Below are 18,256 nucleotides of genomic sequence, written 5' to 3' on the forward strand. Positions count from 1 at the left end.
AACAGACAGAAGATGCAGCTCTAGTCGTTCATCAGCGAACACACACACACACACGAGGGTTTCTGCTTCAGCTCACCTCCAGCGGGCTCTGGTTCAGGGTGTTGCTGGAGGACTTCTTCATGTTGTTTGTCTTCGGCAGGTCGTTGTTGCAGTGATTGTGTCTGTGTCCGGACAGCAGGCAGTCGCTGGGCAGCAGCGTTTCCGCCCACAGTCGACAGACGCTGTCTTTGCAGCAGGTCAGCAGCACGTTACACACGCCGCCTCTGGAAGAGCAGCAGCACACAGCGGTCAGTGAGAGCGACAGGCTTCTGCAGGGCGTCCGTCGCGCCTCAACTCACCTGGGCATGTATTTGCTGGTCTTCCTCCAGGAGAAGCCGGTGACAGAGCGAGGGTGAGCCAGGTAAATGAAGGAGAAGTTGATCTCTGCCCCAGAGCGCAGGTCAAGCGGGGTGAAGAATTTGGTGATGTCCGCCTGCCATTTGCTGGTGCTGTACCACACTTTCACCAAACAGTCGTCCTGCAACGAGACAAGAATTCGGTTGAACAACGACTTTTCAACACAAAGCAATCAACTCGGAATAACATGCATGCTATTTTACCAACGTAAACATGAATCAGCATGACTCAATTATCCATTAAAGGATTAGTTCACTTTCAAATTAAAAATTTCCTGATAATTTACTCACCCCCATGTCATCCAAGATGTTCATGTCTTTATTTCTTCAGTGGAAAAGAAATGAAGGTTTTTGAGGAAAACATTCCAGGATTTTTCTCCATATAGTGGACTTCACTGGAGCCCAAACGGTTGAAGGTCAAAATTACAGTTTCAGTGCAGCTTCAAAGAGCTTTAAACGATACCAGACGAGGAATAAGAGTCTTATCTAGAGAAACCATCACTCATTTTATGAGTATTACTGCCCTCCACAGGTCAAAGTTTGAACTAAATTGTCATATTCAATATGCTAGTGCAAGTATATAACAATTGGTTCAAACTTTGACCTGTGGAGGGCAGTAATACACTTAGCAGCGTCTACACTGCTGGAATTCAAATAGAGAAGAAGAAGAGAGCTAGCTCAAGATTAGCATTTATGGTTAAAATGTATAAAAATGTAAAAAAAAAAAATGTAGAAAATGAGCGATGTAGATGAGACTCTTATTCCTCGTCTGGTATCGTTTAAAGCTCTCTGAAGCTGCACTGAAACTGACATTTGGACCTTCAACCGTTTGGAGTCCATTGAAGTCCACTATATGGAGAATAATCTTGGAATGTTTTCATCAAAAAACTTCATTTCTTTTCGAATGAAGAAATAAAAACATGAACATCTTGGACGACAAATTTTAATTGGAAAGTGAACTAAACTTTTAATAAAGACAAGCACTTGGTTGAACGAATCAGCTGTTTAAATGAATCAGTTGAAATCGGTAGAGGACAGTCCCAACATCAACTACTGCAAATTTGTCTCTAGCTCAAACTCTCTAGCGCCACCACTTGTCCAAACTTTTCACTCATGTTTATGCTAATAACTTTTGAAAACAATATATTTTTTCCTCGGCTCAATATGATTCGATTGCACCATATCACATAATTTTCCATCATGAAACTTTTCCCTCCAAAAAAATACTTTTTAGAACTCCTCCAATTTTCATGAAAATCAAATCATATCATCTTCAGACTATGCTGGCAAAAAGTTATCAAAAGCTTTTTGATAAACCTAACTATTCTCGATTAACGCGCAAACAAATTCGAAGAAGAGAATGCCAAAATTGGACGCGAGGCTATATCTCCACAACGCTTTAGCGTATAGCAAACTTGGTACATGTCATCACAAACATGACCTGAGGCTACATGCTGCGTTTCGGCACAGCACCACCTACTGGTCTAGAGAAAGCAAAAATGGCTATTTTTGCTTATAAATGCCAAAAATTATAAAACTGGTCTTGTTAGATTCAGGGCAGCATGCCGAGTTCAATGAAATCCATTTTTACCATATCGGGCATTTTGGGCGTCGCCCATTTTGCATTTGTAGCAAAGTGCTGTATTTTTTGAACGCATTAAAGTACTCGGTGTGGGTCATCAGCACGATGCCCTGCAGGAGCCTGAGAAGTTTCGACACAGCGCCACCTAGTGGTGAAATCAAATATTCATATGCTCATAACTTTTGATGTGATTGACTTATTTTCATGGGAGTCATCTCTTTAGATTCACGAATCGAAGTCGAATGATACCTAACATGCTAAGTTTTTCGCCTTAAGGTTTGTGTAACTTTGCAAATTAGCGTTAAAACGTTATCTTCGAAACCGTTAATTCAAGAACATAGGTTGTTGAATATTTGTTATTGCCCAAATGCCAAAAATTTGATAGTAAGTGGCAAAAAAAAAAAATGCAATCAAAGGCATGCATGTTGTTTTTTTTTTATGTACTCATACATGTCTATAACTCCTAAACGAAATGAGATATTTTTGCCAAATTTGGCACACTTATTTATGGGCACACTCTAATGACACAAAAAAAAAAAGTGGTGGGATTGCACCTGTTGGTGGCGCTATAACTTAACAAAACATTAAATTGCCACTAACTACAATAAAGTATATGAAAAAAAATGCTATATTTTACTTGCTTGCTTCTTTGCACTTAACCCCTTAATGGCCGCTTGCCATTAATTTACTGATTAAATGTACAAAGTTGACATAAAAGATGATGCATACATGAAATAGGGTTTAAAAAGACTGCCTTTATAAAGCTAAAAACGCAATCAATTTATGTTGGTAAATATCAACTCAAAGAAAAAGATTGTCTAAATATAGTCTAATAATCGTTATTGACAAAATCCCAGAAAATACTGATATATCTTTTTTTGTCATTATCGCAAACCTAAAGTGCACACATCACTCAAGTACAAGCACAAACCTGTCCTGCAGTCGCAAAAAACTCTCCATCCGGGGAAAACTTGATGAAGTGAGTCGGGGCGGCGGACCTGTAACATCCAGAGAGAGTTTACTGCAGCAGTCTAAGGTGTATTCAGAGAAACTCAGTGTGACGTGAAGGATGAACACTGACTTGCATTGCCATACGCATCTCCAGGAGTGCTGAGGATCGCCGGCCGCGGCCTCGTCTTTGAGATCTGCGCTGGAACGCACGTTACACCACAGCTGCAGAGATGCCGAGCCGGTCAGAAGACACGTACCTGTGAACGGTGTTAGAGAAGAGAGGTGAGGCGAGCGGCTCGTCTCAGACACGAGGAGCAACCGCTGATCTCACGTACCGGTCGGGTGCCACGTCAGGATGTGTGCGACTGACTGCAGGACGAATTGCCCGCTCTTCTGCCAATGATAATTCAGCTTCTGAAAAAACATTGTGACAGATGCATTTGCCAGATGTTTTTATCCATTGCATTCAAGGTATACACTGGGGTAAAAGGTTTAATGTTAAATATCAGTTTTCTATGTGAATATATAGTAAAATGCAATTTATATCCAGTGATCAAAGCTGAATTTTCAGCATCATTACTCCAGTCTTCAGTGTCACATGATCCTTCAGAAATTACTCTAATATGATGATTTGCTGCTCAAGAAACATTTACGATTATTATCAATGTTGAAAACAGTTCATTTTTTTGTGGAAATTGTAATAAATTAAAGATTTGGGGTAAAAACAAAAACTAATATTTTTATTCAACAAGGACCCAAAAGATTCTATTTGAAATAAATGCTGTTATTTTGAACTTTCTATTGTTGATTCAGTGACTCATTCATAAAGACGGCCACATGCTTCGTTCCTGAATGAATCATATGGTTGAATGAATTATTCAATGACTCACTCATTAAGACAGTGACTTGTCACCACGTGCCAGCGGTTTTACTTTCATATTTAAGTATAATTTTTCATTCATATTCATAACACCTCTGAGCTGCATTAACCCTCTGGAGTCTGAGGCTGATTTGGGGCCTGGAGAAGTTTTGACATGCCCTGACATTTGTGCTTTTTTCAGTTGTTCATAAACATATTAATGACAAAAGTGTCATTACACTGTATTCAGCACAAACTAGGCTACCATAATATGTGAGGAACATGTATGCACATGTTTGTGTTTTTGAAGGAATAACGTTTATGCATGGTTATTGAAAAAAAACAAAAAATTAAGTCACTGAAATAAAGCCAAAAATATATATTAAATCTGTGTTTACAAGACTTCTGGGTATTGGGGGTTGTAGGCTAGAGTTTTTGCTTCAGAATTATGTAAAAATTATAATGCCTACTTGTTCATATAAAACAATATATTGATTTAGTTTTTGTAAGACACTTTTTGTCAAGAAACAGTATGCGTGGAGGTGTGAATCATCATGAATAATGGGTCATTCTCACCTGAGAAGACAAAAGAATCGCATAAATAACCTCTAATGGTGCTGCATATTAATGAGGCCTTTCAGTCAGGTAGGCTGTGAAAAAAAACCTCTGTAATCATGTCTCAGCTCAATTTAAAATAATGGTATTCTATTATATTCTTTAAAATATAATGTATTTCTGTGATGCAAACAGTCTGAATATAGGTTTTTAGTTTAAAAGCATTCACATTTGGAGAAAAACTGATGGATTTGCATATGTTTATGTCAATTTTCTATACAGAGGAGTTATATTTATTCTATATTCATTGTTATCACTATGAGCGCTGGTGTTTTCAATTCATACACTGTACACCTTTAATTCACAAATTATTCTAAAAAAGAAGAGGACATTTCAGGAATGGTGTTTTCAATTCATACTTGCAGCCGGAGGGTGCTCTCTGTGCACATTTAGTCCACAAATTATTCTAAAGAAGAAGAAGAACCAGGAACTAACTGCATGTCTTCCAGAGCTCGCTAACCATGGCTTTAACATCCAGATAAACACTTTTCAAGACAATAAATACACGATTGAGATGATGAATGCATGTATTGCCTCTGAATTTGCGTCTGAATAGCGCTGGCTCCGTGGGCGTGGCTGCATTAGCGGATAATGAGCTGAATCACGGATTTCTGACATGTGTCTCTTTTCATACAGATTACATAAACACAGAATGTTTGTTTTCGATTTGATTTACACGATTTAAAACCTGACATTTCAACGTTTTTTTAGACATAAGTCTAATTTTTTTGGGATTAGTATTCACTAAGTTACAGTTCATTTACTAAGAACCATCAGATTGGACTTCGTTCAGAGGGACACGAGAGATTACGCATCATGTTAGTTTTCTTTATTTTGCAAAAAGCACAACATTTTGTTTTTAATCTGAGTGTACACAAATAAAAGAAGACATTCTATAGTTTCAATTGATATATTACTTATGTCTCTATGACAAGAAATGACGGAGTATTTTAAGTCTGTTTTGCTGCAATGTGAAAAAAACCTCAGGGAGTTAAACAGTCTGTGTAAAATATACATAAATTCCACTTCAGATGCAACGTCTGAAAAGTTTGTGTGTAATAAATTCTATGTTGAATCAAAATATTTCTTTTTGTAATGTCTATTCAATGCTTTTCTCATCTAACACAATAATGACTTCAAATGATCTTTTGGGGGGTAATTCCTAAGCCAAAATTGATTTTAATTTGTGACCATTTGATTAATTGATTGGCACATCATGTAATTAATCAGATTACGAATTTGAATCATTTGACAGCCCTAATCGCTTGTTTTTTAATATTATGATTCAATGAGAATGATTTCTGAAGGATCATGTGACACTGAAGACTGGAGTAATTTCAGCTTTGATCACAGGAATAAATTACACTTTACTATATATTCACATAGAAAACATCATTATTACATTGTAATAATATTTCACATTTTTACTGTATTTTTTGATCAAATAAATGCAGCTGGTGAGCAGAAGAGACTCTTTCAGAAACATAAAAACTTTTAATTATTCCTTTCTTTATCACTCCTGACCCCTAGTGTATTTCATCAGTTCATCCTTTCATGCATTCCCTGGGAATCGAACCCATGATCTCGGTGTTGCAAGCGACACTATTCAGGAAACATTGATCGCCACATAAAACAGAGCACATTTAGTCCAGAAGAAACTCACTTTTTGCGCTTTCCCTTGCGGACTGACCTCCACCGGCTCAAACACACAAACAATGTTTCCATACGATGCCGCGATCTGAAAACAGAGCAGATGTAGAAAGTTTGCACAGTGATAATCCTGTTCAGATACACTTGCTGAATTTTAAACCTGCCACGCTCTCCATCGTTTGGACCAATTCATTCGGTGTCTGTTGTGTTTCCCCACTTCAGGAAGGTTCCCACGCTCATGTATTTGACTGAACAATGAGCTGGTAACGTGAGCACACTATGGCTGGATGGTTTTAATTAAGGGAAAGCAAGAGAGCATTTCAGAGCTCTTCGGGCGTGGAGGAAGTTTAGACCACCACATGATGTCTGGCATGTAAATGACGTCTGGTTTACAGGTTCGGGGACTTCAGGAAACTCTTATGCAGCGCTTCAATTCCATTCATGTTTATTTGTATTTTATCATTTCAAAGCACTTGTGTACTGTATGTGTGTGTGGATACACCTGGATATATAACTTTATACTTCTCACTGATGTTTAGAAGATCAACACACCCTAATGAATAGGGCTGGGTAAAAAATATTGATTTTAATCGATTCTCATTTTTATGATATTGATTCTTAAATCCCAAGAATCGATTAGTCTAGTCTGTTTTCAGTTGATGAATGAGCAGAATATGTAGCTCCTCCCATCCAATAAATCACAATAATCTGTTACTTTTGATATGAAGCAAAGTCTCAGATTTCAAATGACGTCCATCTTATTATGAGATTCAGAAAATAAATAGCGTTTTGGCGCCGTTTAATGTGGCGTGACGGATCGCTTTAGCGCCTCAGTTAAAGAGAAGCATGTGATCATCCTCTCCTCCGCTTTAATACCAGTTACAGCGAAATAAACATGAACATCTGAAGGTATGTTAAAATATACAGTACAACTTACTGAAATCCGTATCATGTCTCGTGTAATCGCTCAATCAGTGCTTCAACCTCAATAAAACAGCTTCAATGTCACGTGACGTCACATTTACCTCAGAAAAACATATTCAGTGACCATAAACTCATTAGTCAGCTAGAAAAGTGAACTCTAGAAAGATAAATATAGCTATGCACCGTTACATATTCATTATAATGTTCTTCAATATTTAATGCATGTTTGAATAAATCAGTTATGAAATTTGCCATTTACTGTAACTGAAACACTACATCCAAAATAATCGATATCGAAACGAAAGCATGTGAATAGTAATCGAATCGAATCGTGAAAATTGTGTCAATACCCAGCCCTACTAATGACAGCTAATATCTGCATTGAATTCAAGCTACACGATTTTTCATCAGTTCATGCATCCCTTGGGAATCGAACACGTGACCTTGCAGGTGTGATTTTGGTGTCTCACCTGTCCGCCCTGGAGCGAGCAGTCCACACATCCCACCTGGATGTTCCCATGTTTGGCTCCCGGGATGATCTGGATCCTTTCAAAGTCGCTGCCCAGAATGACGATGTCACAGCCGGAGGCGTACGCCTGTCACATGAAACATGATGTCATGATGTCACATCAGCACACACACTCTCACGCACAGATGGTCTGTTTTTACCGTGAACGGCCGGTTGCTGACGCTGCCCACAGAGAAGCAGTTGTCTCCGGGGTTGACAGCACCTGTGAGCACCTGGTGGAGGTTCATGGTTCTTGGCACACAAGATTTTCAGCACGAACCCCTGAAACAGACAATCACAGACACACCTGTCCAGTCTGACCTTCATTTCATCAAACTAGAACGAGAGATTTCCCAACCAGAACCCATGGACGCAGCGATGGAGAGTGCCGATATATAGATGATGCATTAAGTGTCCATCAACATCAATATTTTACATTAAATTTTAAATGAATGTATTTATCCTGCACCTGGCCACTGTTCCTGTTCATTATTTCATCATTTTTATTAAACAGTTCCTTTACTCACTCTTGTAATTTCACAACAGATGTAAATAAATATCACTATTGTACTCAATGCAATTAAATGACATCATGTTCTTGACAGACAGTCTATGATCATATTGTGATGTGTCAGCCAATCACGTGATGTTAGTCATGACTGACGAGCTTTAAACTTTTTTTTAAACGTTTCAACTGTCCGATGCTTCGATTCTGATCCAGTTTCAGATATATAAATAATCTTTAATCATCTGTGAGTTTAACAAAATACAGTTGTGTGATTTTCTCTCAGAGAATCCAGTCAGAGCTCGAGCTCCTCAGCTAGCCGTGCTAACATCACACTGACAGCTTCAACCAGGACATTTCATGACAATCCATTACAAACATCTAAATGCCACGGTTCTGGACCGTTTCGGTCATTAATATCACGATTAATGCACGTCTGGAGATTTTCACTGGAAACCGTTGATGTTATTAGCCGCGTAGCATTAGCATGACAGCAGGCGAACATCTGCAATAAGAAATAATCAATAAAATCACGCGCGTCTTACCTCAGAAACGGGTTTCATTCATGCCCAAGTTCAAATATAATGCGTGTTCCTCTCATTGTGAGAGATAATTAAGACACACAGTGATTTGGTGGTGTTTGTGTGCGGAGACTCTGCGGTGCGGGTCAGGAAGTCAAAAGAGCACTGCATTGTGGGAAATGTAGTTGCTTTCCGACCGTTAAACTCAGCATATGAGTCACATGTCTCATTCGTATACAAAAACGCCACTATGTAAACAGGATTTTAAACACATCCCAACATGTTTATGGGTCAATGTTGTGACGGGTCATTAATAATAAGGCCTTAATAAAGAAAGATTTGACATCCAAAGTATGTATAGATCTCTTTTATTGAATCCAAAAGGTTTTAATTATATTTTCTACATATAGCTAAAGGTATTTTAAAGATTCTGAAGTGTCAAAAGGTCATTCGGTTAAACTGGACTCCAATACAGCCATTTCATTTGTGATTAAAATATGTTAAAATGTTATAAATGTATTTATTTGATGATTTTATAACATCATATATCAACATGGTGCAAAATGGTGTTAAAATTATGCGTAGAAGTCGTTGCTTTGTTATGAGAAATAAAGTAATTCTGGATTTTTGATCAAGTCATGCGGTCAATATCATGTGACATCATTCAGACACCTGCAAAGGACCACATGGTTGTGAAAAAAAGTAACTAACTCACTTTTAAATATTTGATAAATTCATGTTTTCACTTGATCATACGCATGTCCCGAAACATCAGGTCATTCGGTGCAGCCGCTATAAAACATGGAAAATTTTGTAATAATTAAAAAACTAAATATAAAATGTTTGATTGTCCTTTAGCTAGATATCATCCTGTTAGCATTGTTTGAAAATATCGTCATTCGGTAAAACCGAGATTTTGGTTAAATTGAATGATTTTTTTAAATGACAAAAGCAGAGATAATTGATTATAAAAACCACATAATCTCATTGTTAACACTTAATAAAACTTCAAAATTAATTATATCTCCATTATGGTTTTTTTTACACTTTTGAAAACCTTATTTGTCAATGACCCATGTAACGAATCTAAACATAATTATATTTTTAAAATAAAACATCAGTTAAGATACTTCAAAGTAAATGTGAGCTAGTCAAACCAAGCTAACAGGGAACGTTCTGGCAAGGTTCTCTCAAAGTTATAAACAAACATTATTCCTGTAATGTAAACAGAAAAAGTTATCTGGTCTTTAATAACATTATTAAAACACGTTCTGGTTGGACGTTCGCCTAACGTTTTTTTAATGTTACGACTTGTTTCAGAACATGAGCATTTTGTACTCATTTGAAACAGCTTCAGAAGTTGACGTGTCAGTGAAGCGATTCTGCTGAGTGTGTGTCATGTGATCAGACTGGCGGGAATCCAGATCAGCACTTCAGTGATGAGACTATTGTGCCGTTTACATTCCCATGAGCCTCTGAGACGGTCACATTATCCTCACAGCGTCTTTAACCACGAGCTCTCTGCTGATGCAGTGTTTATCGGTGCGGTTGAGACAGTGACATTTCATTTTAGTGCTCATAAAGATTTAACTGCAGCTCTGAATATTAAACTTTCATCCTCCAAACACACATGATGTCCTTCTTCAAAGATAATCTGTGTTTGAGTCTGATTCTTGATTTGATGATGATTTTGTTGAGTTTTAACTTGTACATTTTTAATGTTTATTTGATAATTATTTTATTCCTCCTCGGCTAAATTCAATTCGACCACCAGTTTTCACACTTTTATGTGTTAATTTCCAACATATTTTGGGTTCATTTTAAGCCAGACATACAGTCATTTTCAAACAATAGTTGAGTTCAATAAAACTACCAGCAGGTTGGTCAAACATTTAACCCCAATTGCTGGGTTTGTCCATTTTCAACCCAACTTGGGTTGTTTTTAACCCATCATTTTTAAGAGTGTAGCTTGGCATATATGGCAAAAATAATTAATTAGAGAAGTTGTCTCTGTTATTAATTAGGCCTATATTTCATCACCATTATTCACTCTTTAATACAGATTTTGATGCCATTTTCTGTCCCATTATGTGCAATAAATGACATTTCAGCATAATAAAGGCAGATGACATCACTAAACGAATCCGTCCACAGTCAGATCTGCTCTGTCCTGAATGGACCTCTGGTCATCTTCTGTCTCAGTTAATAATTGATATCGCCTGACATTGTGCATGTCAGATGATATTCAATATTTAGTGCGTGTGTGAGGCTTTGACAGAGGAAATGAGTGAAGGGCATTTCAAGACTTAAATGAGACGGACAGACTTCACATGAATAATACAGCGGCTGACATGCCATTGACAATAAGATGCTTTAAGGATGTTTTTGCTCCGACGGCTGCTGTAAATGTTCCTGAAGTAGGTCACGGAGTCATTAAAGATGTACTTTTGCTCCTGAGTGAATATTATATTGCATTCGTAGGAATATAAAACTGTACGTTTTGCTTCATCTCAAGAAGTCAAGGTCATTATTCAAGCAGGTTTGTCATGTGATCATGGCAAAGATTTTAGGGCTATTTTGCTTGCGTAATATGTCTTCTTTCTTGAAAAAAAAGTTATTTTATTTTTAAATGTTATTTTATCTGTTTGCGTCTGTAGATTTTAATCTTTAAAGGTGGAGAGTTTGAGTCAGAAATCACTTCGTCAGCTTTAACTTTACAGTTTTATTCATATTTGTGTTCTGAAGGTTTGTTCATATATCATTCACCTGGTTTATACAACATTTTACTCCTAAAAACATGGTGAAAATGACATTTTTCTGTATGTTGACAGTGTTTTCTGATTTATAGAGTGATAAAAAAAGAAATCATTTAATATAAACTAGAATTTTATCCTGGCTTTATCCAATGTTCAGATTTCGTTTTAATTTATGCAAATCTGTGTATATTTAATTAGATAATGCCTCATTTGCATATTTAAACAACATTTCAGAAAAATACAAAACAATTGTCTTAATGTACTGGGATTAATCAACTGGGGAGAATATATCTAAAAAAAGAATTTAATTTAATTTAACTTAAAAAAGTAAGTTACCTGGTTGCCTTTTAAGTTCATTGAAATTAAAAAATTGAGTTAATACAAAGAAGGCGTTTGATTTAATTAACAGAAACTCAAAATATTATGAACCATATTAATTATTTAAGTTGATTTGACAGAAGAAAAAAATGTTATAATTCATGAACATTTATATTTTATATTATTATGTTTTGTTTATATTTTACAGTTTATGTATATATATATATATTCTCAAAAATGCTGGGTTAAAAATAACCCAAGTTGGGATAAATATGGAGAAAAATGTTTGCTGGGTAGTTTTATTTAACCCATATATTGTTTAAAAATGACTATATGTCTGGCTTAAAATGAACTCAAAATATGTTGGAAATTAAAAGTAAGACACATAATTACTGCAATTTAATAAATGTTCATTGTTTAATTATCATTCATTAAACTTATTAATAAATGTTCATTTATTAAATATATTCATAAATGTTCATTTCAAACATATTTTGGGTTCATTTTAAGTAGCATTTATTAATAAGTTTAATATATTATAATTAAATACTACATTTATTAAATTGCTTATTAATAAATGTTCACATTTTGATTATTATTGTTGCCTCTCGTAATTATGTGTCTGATTTTTAATTTCCAACCTATTTTGGGTTCATTTTAAGCCAGACATATAGTCATTTTTAAACAATATTTGGATGAAATAAAACATTTATTCATTTCATTCATTTTCTAAAAATAAAAACAAAACATAATAATACAACAAAATATTTTCATGAATTATAAAAAAATTTTAAACTACCCAACAGGTTTGGCAAAGATTTCCCCCAACCACTGGGTTAAAACAACCCAACTAAAACAAACCCAGCAGACGAATGAGACGTAATGGACGCTGGGGTTTGCCGCTGGAGGACAGCAGGTGGCAGCAGTGAAGCACTGACGTTCTCTCCTCATCCACCCACCGCCTCTGATGGATGTCAGCGACTCCACAAACATTCATGATGGAAAAAGATTCCTGCTATATAAACGCTGCGGCTCCTCTGCTGCTTCTGAAGCCTTTCTCTCTGAGGTTCTCTTGAAGTGATGTTATTGTATGACTCCAGAGGGCCATAATTACAGGCCTGCAGGTCCATTGAGCTCTGAACCAGGCCGTCTCTCTCTCTGAGGTTTGATGGAGGAAAATGATTTCCACTCTGTCTCTGTATGATTCAAACGCACTGCAGCAAACCACAATGATACGTAATGACACATAAATCATATTCCGAGGAGGAAAAACAAGCATTGAGAGGAAAAAGCGTAGGCCAGCGCATGTTGTGCTAACACACCATCTGCATCCTTTAATGCGCAGACCTTTGAACATCTCTGAGAGAGAGAGGGATCTTTGTTGTGTAGCGATTCTCAGATCTTAGTATGTTGTTGGCAGAGCACCAGCGCTGTGTGTGTGTGTGTGTGAGGCCTTCGCTTTTGTCTTCGGATCATGGAGGCTTTTCTTTCTCCTCGTCTCAGAATCCGTCATATATCTCCTCTGCCTGGCGCAGACGTTCAGGAGAAGAACAGCTCGTCCTCCAAAGGTGAGCGAGGCTGTGGGAACAATAGCTGTGGAAGGAAAAACAGGGAGTATACGGATATCCCATCCCATTAACTGCGCCTTTTCCTGAAGAGCTTTCCAGCAGCATCCAGGAAGAGGATGAGGAGGTCACGAGCGCCCTTCCTCCCGCGCTGTCAGTCCATCACCTGTGCTTCTGCAGGGAAAACTATGAGTGTGACGCCATATTAATCAATCTTTGGTTATTTATGAGCTATATATTCTTCATTCAACCACTTCAATCTCTTCAATTCTCCAGCCGCTGAAACAAGCTCGTTTGTTTAATGAGGAGAGGTGAATATATTTGCACTCTTAAACATTTCATGAACCGTTCATGCACAGCAATATATGCAGCGCTGGAATTTCGGAGAACTTGATTATTTTATTAGACTATATTATTTATATTATATTTCACATTTATATTGGCACACTTTTGTGTCTGTTTTGTAACATAAGCTCTAAAAATGCTTTATTAAAAACAACCCACGTTGGGTTAAAAATGGACAAACCCAGCAAATGGGTTGTTATGACGCAGTGGCTGGGTTAAATATTTGACCCAACCTGCTGGGTAGTTTTAGTTAGCCCAGCTATTGTTTAAAAATTACTACACTCTAAAAAAATGCTGGGTTAAAATAATCCAAGTTGGGTTAAATATGGACAAACCCAGTGATTGAGTTGTTTTGACCTAGCGGTTGGGTTAAATATTTGACCCAACCTGCTGGGTAGTTTTAGTTAGCCCAGCTATTGCTTAAAAATTATTACACTCTAAAAAAAATGCTGGGTTAAAAATAACCCAAGTTGGTTTAAATATGGACAAACCCAGTGATTGGGTTGTTTTGGCCCAGCAGTTGGGTTAAATGTTTTAAAAATTTAACCCAACTACTGTTTAAAAATTATTGTACTCGAGAAAATGCAGGGTTAAAAATAATCCAAGTTGGTTTAAATATTTGACTCAACCTCCTGGGTAGTTTTAGTTAGCCCAGCTATTGTTTAAAAATTACTACACTCTAAAAAAATGCTGGGTTAAAAATAATCCAAGTTGGGTTAAATATGGACAAACCCAGTGATTGGGTTGTTTTGACCTAGCTGTTGGGTTAAATATTTGACCCAACCTGCTGGGTAGTTTTAGTTAGCCCAGCTATTGTTTAAAAATTACTAAACAAATGCTGGGTTAAAAATAACCCAAGTTGGGTTAAAAATGGATATTTGACCCAACCTGCTGGATAGTTTTAGTTAGCCCAGCTATTGTATAAAAATTACTACACTCTAAAAAAATACTGGGTGAAAAATAACCCAAGATGGGTTAAATATGGACAAACCCAGAGATTGGGTTGTTTTGACCCAGCGGTTGGGTTAAATATTTGACCCAACCTGCTCAGTAGTTTTAGTTAGCCCAGCTATTGTATAAAAATTACTACACTCTAAAAAAATACTGGGTGAAAAATAACCCAAGATGGGTTAAATATGGTCAAACCCAGAGATTGGGGTGTTTTGACCATGTCTGAACCTGACTTTTAATTTCCGATATTTTGGGTTCATTTTAAGACAGCCATATGGTAATTTTTAAACAGTAGTTGATTTAAATAAAACTACCCAGCGTGTTGTTCAAACATTTAACCCAACCGCTGGGTTAAAACAAACAGGTTTCAATGTGGACGTCAAACTAAAGTCAGTTTATTTGTATAATGTTTTTCACAGTAGTCATGGTTTCAAAGCAGCTTTAATGTTAATAACATCTTCATATATCTTCATGCATTATAGTTGCATTTATCCGATTAGTGCTGTGCGATAATATAGTTCCATTTTACACCAACACAATCAATCAAACGGCTGAGATTGCGTGTGTTCCTCAAACACGATCCGCCGGGCTCGCTGGAGTTGTGTTATGCTGTGTTTGGAGAGAGACTGACCTGTTCTCAGTGTTCGTAAACATCTCGAGGCACGATTGGACACGCCTGCAGCTCCAGTGAGGACGCTCGTATCTAGGAATCTGCTGGCGCTGAATAAGGCCTGCTGGTAAATCAGGACTTGTCCGGGTAGCTTTTCATGCAGGATTCTTCAGGTGGCCTGATTTGAGGTCATCGAGCACAAAACAGAAACTGTCTTTCTAGCAGCAGGAAATGATGAATAAGAAATGTGAGCTCTGAATAGTCAGATAATGTTGGACTTGCACATACGCATGCATAGCCAGTAAGTAACTGCGATGCACGGGCTGAAAAATTGATGAGCACTATGGTGTGCCAGCGCTGGCACGATTATTTATTCAGCAGAAGCTGTGAGTGCTTGTCACTGTACCAGCAGGTTTACCTACATCTAACCTTTCAGAGCCGCACTCCAATCCAAACGCGCCTCACCCAGCGTATGTAGTGCCTCATCAGCTCCTATTATTTCACAGGACACACTCTGGTGATGTGCAGCTGCTCCCCAAAGATGGCCTGAACCCGCCGTTCCTCGACTGTCACAGTCTATTACAGCTCTGGAGTCAGAAGTGTGTGACTTATTCATGGCTTCAGATCAGGCCGAAACAGTCCAGTCTTTCTTTAAAATGCTCTTTTATATGATATGACAAATAATATAACTTGTTTGTCATGTAAAAACATGTTTTTAGGGTTCTATCCATCTATCTATCTACACTCTAAAAAATGCTGGGTTAAAAAAAAACAAAAAACAAGTTGGGTTAAATATGGACCACCCCAGTTTTGCCCAGCCTGCTGGGTAGTTTTATTTAACTCAACTATTGTTTAAAAATTACTATATTGCTTATTAATAAATGTTCACCTTTTGATTATTATTATTGCCTCTAGTAATTATGTGTCTGATTGTTAATTTCCAACATATTTTGGGTTCATTTTAAGCCAGACATATAGTCATTTTTAAACAATAGTTGGGTTAAATAAAACTACCCAGCAAACATTTAGCCCAACCGCTGGTTTAAAACAACCCATTTGCTGGGTTTGTCCATATTTAACCCAACTTGGGTTGTTTTTAACCCAGTATTTGCTGGGTTTGTCCACATTTAACCCAACTTGGGTTACTTTTTAACCCAGCATTTGGTGGGTTTGTCCATATTCAACCCAACTTGGGTTGTTTTTAACCCAGCATTTGGACTTGGGTTTTTTTTTTTTTTTAACCCAGCATTTGGTGTGTTTGTCCATTTTTAGCCCAAATTGGGCTGTTTTTTTAAACCAGTATTTGGTGTGTTTGTCCATTTTTAACCCAACTTGGATTACTTTTTAACCCAGCATTTGGTGGGTTTGTCCATATTTAACCCAACTTGGGTTACTTTTTAACCCAGCATTTGGTGGGTTTGTCCATATTCAACCCAACTTGGGTTGTTTTTAACCCAGCATTTGGACTTGGGTTTTTTTTTTTTTTAACCCAGCATTTGGTGTGTTTGTCCATTTTTAGCCCAAATTGGGCTGTTTTTTTAAACCAGTATTTGGTGTGTTTGTCCATTTTTAACCCAACTTGGATTACTTTTTAACCCAGCATTTGGTGGGTTTGTCCATATTTAACCCAACTTGGGTTGTTTTTAACCCAGCATTTGGACTTGGGTTGTTTTTTTAACCCAGCATTTGCTGGGTTTGTCCATATTTAACCCAACTTGGGTTGTTTTTAACCCAGTATTTGCTGGGTTTGTCCACATTTAACCCAACTTGGGTTGTTTTTAACCCAGCATTTGGACTTGGGTTGTTTTTTTTAACTCAGCATTTGCTGGGTTTGTCCACATTTAACCCAACTTGGGTTTATTAAGTTTAAATTATTAAGTTTTTTTTTTTTATGTTTTTGAATAAAGTCTCTTTTGCTCACCAAGGCTGTGTTTATTTTATCAAAACTACACAAAAACAGCGTCACATGATCCTTCATAGATCATACCAGTGATATTTTGTTCCTCAGTTATTATCAGATATTATTGGTGCTCAATTATTAATAAAGTTTCTGATTATTGTTGAAAACAGTTTATTTTTTTGTGGAAACTGTGATACATGTTATTTTTCATGATTCTTTGATGAATAGAAAGTTCAAAAGAACAGCATTTATCTGTAATAGAATCTTTTGTAACATTATAAATGTCTTTACTGTCACTTTTGATCAATTTAATGCATCATTACTTAATAAAAGTATTATTATATTATATTATTATTTTACATTTTACTTACCCCAAGCTTTTGAATGGTAGTGTATCGCGGTTCCAAATAAAACTGACAAGAAAAATATTGCACCAGGTAGCTCCGCCCACACAGAAACCTTATTGGAGAAAAAAAAAACGCTATTCATGAATATTTGATCACTAAACATGGACACGGTTTTCCTGAGGAATTGGGCTACTTTAACAGTTGCCGCATGTTGTTTTTCATTTGAAACGACCCCAAATAATATGATATTTAGCCCCTGGAATGTGATATTCCAGATATTTCATTCTGTGTAGCAAATAGGCTGGTTTTGTTGTGAAAACCTGGCAACCCTGACAAGAAGAGTCTGATCTTGGAAGGTAGAAAACACTGAATATTAAATGACATTTCCCTCAAATTATGTGCAAGGTATGATTTCTTAGTTTTACGCTGTCCACAGAAAGCGATTTGTCACGTTCACGTTTCGCATTCAGCAGGCTTTGATGTGGACAGACGAATTATACTCATTATTCTGGACACAGTCTAAGGGAATAAATCATGAATAGGACACAGTGAATGAAAAATCACCTCAGAGCTGGCTTTAGTTTATGCATCTGACGGATCTGGATGATTTTAGTGGCCATTGGAAAACCTTAAAAGAGAATATATTATATGGGTAATGTTTTACTTCTGTTACATTGAATTGTTTCAACTTGCACAGGCCGCGGTGAGAATATACTGTATATAATTACTTTATAAAGCTGTGCTCAAACATAAACACTTCTGTTGTGTGAATATCAAATATCACAGGATTCTGTTGCCTGGCTGCAAATAAAAACGCACAAACGCAGTTACATGGATTAAAATAATAGACAACAGTGAGTTGCTGAGAGATTCAATTGTTCTCCTGTCAGTATTCAAGTATATCAGTGGTTCTTTGCACTGGAAAAATCATTGTAAATTTAACTGTAAATTTGG

General features: G+C 36.8%; 1 protein-coding gene across 3 annotated transcripts in view; it reads right to left on the reverse strand.

Moving 5' to 3' along the window:
• The window catches only part of dmxl1 (Dmx-like 1), a 42,913-nt gene extending 34,239 nt beyond the window's left edge, over nt 1-8,674 (reverse strand). For all 3 annotated transcript variants that reach the window (XM_067394233.1, XM_067394234.1, XM_067394232.1), the window contains exons 1-9: nt 8,535-8,674; nt 7,646-7,766; nt 7,447-7,572; nt 6,066-6,140; nt 3,264-3,342; nt 3,059-3,185; nt 2,909-2,975; nt 339-517; nt 77-263 (exon numbers count right to left, since the gene is read on the reverse strand). In XM_067394233.1, the coding sequence (XP_067250334.1) occupies nt 77-263; nt 339-517; nt 2,909-2,975; nt 3,059-3,185; nt 3,264-3,342; nt 6,066-6,140; nt 7,447-7,572; nt 7,646-7,732 (927 nt within the window). In that variant the 5' untranslated portion in view covers nt 7,733-7,766; nt 8,535-8,674. The remainder of the gene's footprint in view (nt 1-76; nt 264-338; nt 518-2,908; nt 2,976-3,058; nt 3,186-3,263; nt 3,343-6,065; nt 6,141-7,446; nt 7,573-7,645; nt 7,767-8,534) is intronic.
• Nucleotides 8,675-18,256: the final 9,582 nt, after the last annotated feature.

This window comes from Chanodichthys erythropterus, chromosome 9, assembly GCF_024489055.1.
Source record: "Chanodichthys erythropterus isolate Z2021 chromosome 9, ASM2448905v1, whole genome shotgun sequence".
In the NCBI taxonomy this organism is placed as follows: Eukaryota; Metazoa; Chordata; class Actinopteri; order Cypriniformes; family Xenocyprididae; genus Chanodichthys; species Chanodichthys erythropterus.